We start from the raw sequence: 4,341 nt of genomic DNA, 5'->3' as shown, positions 1-4,341 counted from the left end.
GTTGTGTCCTTGGGCAAGACACTTAATCCACGTTGCCTGCTGGTGGTGGTCGGAGGGACCGGTGGCGCCTGTGCTCGGCAGCCTCGCCTCTGTCAGTGCGCCCCAGGGCAGCTGTGGCTACATTGTAGCTCATCCCCACCAGTGTGTGAATGGGTGTGTGAATGGGTGAATTACTGATTGTGTTGTAAAGCGCCTTGGGGGGTTCCAGGACTCTAGAAGGCTCTACATCAAATACAGGCCATTTACCATGAATTAATGATCAAAAGTGATTCACGTTTATTCCGTGACTCTGTTCTCAAAGTTTCATGGAAATCCGCCCGATTTGCGTGAGCCATGTTCCGGAGAACAGCAGCAAGATGATGCAAAAACAAAGTTGTTTTGGTGAAGGTGAGTGTGTGTGAAGCCGTGATTCACTCACCGAGCGAGCACACGGTGACTGTAGGAGCGGAGACTTCTGACGTCAGACGAGCAGAATGACACGCGCGGCCAATGAGGGGCTGAGGATGTGCAGCGCGAGGACGGAGCTGCCGACAGAAGGCTAATAACCATGCCAACCGAGGAATAGAGCGCGCGCCTCTGACTGGGGGAGAAAGAGAGGGGGGGGACCCCGAAAGAGGAAGAAAATATAACATTCCACTCTCCGCGAGAGGAGGACACCGGCTTCTTCAAGGGGGGAGAAGAAGACCCGGAGCTGGTAAGGATTTTCTCTGCTTTTATCTGTGTGTGCGTGTCTGTGGCGTGGTCTACTTTCTCCGTAGCACCCCTCCTTCCTGCGCTGCTGGGTTCGGGGGGGACTGCACTGCTGCAGCGGAGTAAAGCTGCTCTCGTCTAGCTGAGCAGCTATTAAGCACAACCCCCCCAAACTGGACCAGGCAGGAGGGACCTGAGCCCACTACCACCTCCTCAGGTGCTTGGTGAACCTTCCGTGGCCGTCAGCCCCCCACCCCAATTGATGGTGTGAGCGCGTGCACGTGCGTGCAATGATCATGAAAGAAAGAGAGATGGTGGTGAAAAATGAGGGGGCGGTGGTGAGAGAAGGGTGTGTGTGGGGTGTTTTTTTTATGAATGAAGCTCCTGCATCATTTTGGCTGCTGGCTGAGCTAAAATTAGCTGCCTGCCAATTTTTTTCTCCATCTCCTTGCAGCAGCAGAAGCAACATCAGCAGCAGGGACATGTGGAGTCCAGATTAGGTTGCTTTTGTATGGAGATAGTTCACACACACGCTCACGTGTACACACACTCGTCTGGCAGCTATAACTGCACCGTACCCCAGGACGTCATGCACCATTTTTAGAGAGGCTCCAAAAATAGAATTTGGTGATGATGGTTTTAACTGTGAGGAGAATCTTCTGCCGGATCACTAAGGTAGGGATGGGTGGAGGTTTCAGCTTCACCGGCTACAAGTTTGTTGAGTTGGGCTGCCTGGAATCCAAAATGGAAGGAATGCCACTGTCCCTCCGTTTGTGTGTGTGTGTGTGTGTGTGTGTGTGTGTGTGTGTGTGTGTGTGTGTGTTATCATGTTTTATTATTATCCTTTCACCGATTTGTCCCATCTTTGGTTCTTTTTTTTTGTTTCTCACACCTTCCTTGCTTCATTTTCATGTCATCTACAGTTCCCCTGGTTCTGTTTTTGTTCCTCCATCATCGTTGGTATTGATTTCACTCTCCTCATTCCAACTCTGAACCTTACACATTTCCACCTGCTTTCCTCCCTCATTTCCTTTTCTCTCCTCTTTCTCCAGCTATGATTCTCTCCCTGGCCGCCGCTGTAGCCATGAATGGCGGCAGCGGTAACAGTTCCTCCTTCCCCCTTGATTCCTTCGACTCGTCCACCTCCTGGAGTGAGGATCCTTCCAACTCTTCCTCTGAACCAGTGGTGCGAACTTTGACTCCTGACCTCCAGCCGGCTACCACAGCCGTTGCCATCCAGGAAGTCAGCCCGTGGGACATTGCACTTTGTGTAACCGGGACGCTAATCTCCTGTGAGAATGCTTTGGTTATCGCCGTGCTGTTCTACACGCCGACGCTCCGGGCTCCGATGTTCATATTGATCGGATCGCTGGCAGTGGCGGACCTCCTGGCTGGCTTGGGCCTCATCTTGAACTTTGTCTTCACCTATTTGATCGACAACTCCGTGGAGTTTGTGACACTGTTTTCAGTTGGACTGCTCATCTCAGCCTTCTCAGCATCTGTTTTCAACATCCTAGCCATCACAGTTGACCGCTACCTGTCGCTGTACAACGCCCTGACCTACCACACTGAACGGTCAGTCACCTTCACCTACATGATGGTGGTTTTCATCTGGGTGTCGTGCCTCACGCTGGGCTTGCTGCCGGCGCTCGGATGGAACTGCCTAAAAGATGAGTCCACGTGCAGTATCTGCCGCCCCGTCACCAAAAACAATGCCGTGGCGCTCGCCGTCACCTTCCTGCTAGTCTTTGCCCTGATGATGCAACTCTACCTACAAATCTGCAAAATTGCATTCCGCCACGCCCAACAGATAGCAGTGCAGCACCAGTTTGTGGCCATGTCCACCACCAAAGGGGTCTCCACGCTGTCGGCCATCTTGTGTGCCTTCGGGGCGTGTTGGCTGCCGTTTGCCATGTACTCCATCGTGGCGGACTCTAGCTACCCTGTGATATACACCTACGCCACGGTCCTCCCAGCCACTTGCTGCTCTGTGATCAACCCTGTCATCTATGCTTTCCGAAACCCCGACATCCAGAAGTCCCTGTGGATGGCTTGTTGTGGGTGCGTCCCATCCAACCTGTCCTTAAGACCCAGAGCCTCCAGTGATGTGTAGCAAGGACCGCCGGTGACTGGCATGACGCTAGATTCGGGTTTGCAGAGAGAAGGAAGCAGGACGAAGTTCAAGATTGTTAGAATGGTAGAAGGGTATTGTTCTTCTCCTCAAACCAAGGCTGAAAGATGGAGCTGGCCACAGTCGGAGGGGCACTAACGGATGACAGAAGTTAGCTCATTGCTGCACGGAGAGACAGAGAGCCCCAATGAACACATCCTCCTCATACCTTGGAGAAAACTAGGACGGAGTCGACACAAAACCAACTGCAAAAGCACGATTTAAGGTATCGTCATGGTTGTTGTAGGATTGGCGGGGGGGGGGGGGGGGGGGGTTGAATTAACTTTTAAAGCGCCCCCCTCCTTAAATGAGAGTAGCACTCTCAAGAGTAGCACACAATTAAGGTGAGATTTAAGAGAAAACGTGTACAAAATCTCCAGAGGGTGCTCTGGGTGGTTATGCAATCAGATGGTGTGAAACAGTCTTAAAATACTGTATGTGTCTTCATTGATGTCTTTGAAGTGATGCTTGGGTACAAATACAATGAGCTAAATATACATAATGAATGACCTTAAGCAATCTCACTGAGCTATATTTTAGTCTTCTGCTATAAAAGAAAAAAACAAGCGTATGACAGCCATGTTCCCTTTATCTGATGCCAATTAAGTAGGTGAACGTCTGTAGACACTCTGGTCTTTTTACAACCGAGCCCATTATGAATTTCCTCAATGCCAAAAGCACAACTGCCACTCAGTTGCTTAGCATAACAAACATTGATTCAAACGCACAAAACCAGCCTCCAAATGCATAAACAGTGAGCAGTTTTTAGAGAGGGCTTTCCATCTTTAGAATGGCGTGTGATGCCCTTGGTGGGATTGAATCTGCTCCATGTTGGAGGAAAATGGGTTTCTCGGACCGCTGCTGAGCCGTGACTGCGAATCAGAGAGCTGGATTCAGCACCAAGGACAGCTTCACTGCAGAGCGCCGCCACCCTGGGAATGCTCACGGTTGTGTGTGTGTGTGTGTGTGTGTGTGTGGGGGGGGGGGGGGTTGGGGGGGGGGGTCTGGTGGAAAGTAGGCTATGATGTTCTATAAACCATCTTGTTGATGTGGTGGTGGGTGAGAGTGTGATGGGGTTTAGAGGACAATTCCAGTTTGAGTGGAAGTTCCTGTTTTCTGTGTTAAATGTCAGAAACCGTGGATTGCGCCCCCACCCCTTCCCACCACAACCACCCCAAGACTAAAACACAGCTCTTGGCACAAGCAGGGAGAAATCAGTGAGGATTTTATAGACAATATAAGAGATTCCTGTGTTTGTGTGCGTCTGCATAGCCCCGTTTAAGAGAAGTACCTCTATATATAGAGACAGCATTCCAGCTCCTTTGCTCACTGGAGGATACATTAGCCTATCTGGCTACAACCCAGCCTGAAAATACATTCGTTTTAGTATAGATCGCTGATTAAAATAACCGTCCGGGGCCTGGTTTTGATAGGTACTCTCAAGTCTGAGTCACTCTTAATCAGTGGTTCATTTCAATGTT

At 50.5% G+C, this 4,341-nt stretch overlaps 1 protein-coding gene across 1 annotated transcript; it reads left to right on the top strand.

Moving 5' to 3' along the window:
* The first annotated feature begins 309 nt into the window (after positions 1-309).
* On the top strand, positions 310-3,831 carry gpr185b (G protein-coupled receptor 185 b). Its single transcript, XM_070548949.1, has 2 exons — positions 310-694; positions 1,743-3,831. The coding sequence occupies exon 2, from the start codon at positions 1,745-1,747 to the stop codon at positions 2,801-2,803; it is 1,059 nt and encodes a 352-aa protein (XP_070405050.1). The 5' UTR covers positions 310-694; positions 1,743-1,744; the 3' UTR covers positions 2,804-3,831.
* The last annotated feature ends 510 nt before the right edge of the window (positions 3,832-4,341 follow it).

The sequence above is a fragment of the Nothobranchius furzeri genome, chromosome 2, assembly GCF_043380555.1.
Source record: "Nothobranchius furzeri strain GRZ-AD chromosome 2, NfurGRZ-RIMD1, whole genome shotgun sequence".
Classification (NCBI taxonomy): domain Eukaryota; kingdom Metazoa; phylum Chordata; class Actinopteri; order Cyprinodontiformes; family Nothobranchiidae; genus Nothobranchius; species Nothobranchius furzeri.
The sequence above is the reverse complement of the archived record's forward strand: the minus strand, read 5'-3'. Positions and strand labels throughout refer to the sequence as shown.

Excerpts from the sequence above, each read along its gene's own strand:
- gpr185b (XM_070548949.1), top strand. The coding sequence starts at position 1,745 with ATGATTCTCTCCCTGGCCGCCGCTGTAGCCATGAATGGCGGCAGCGGT.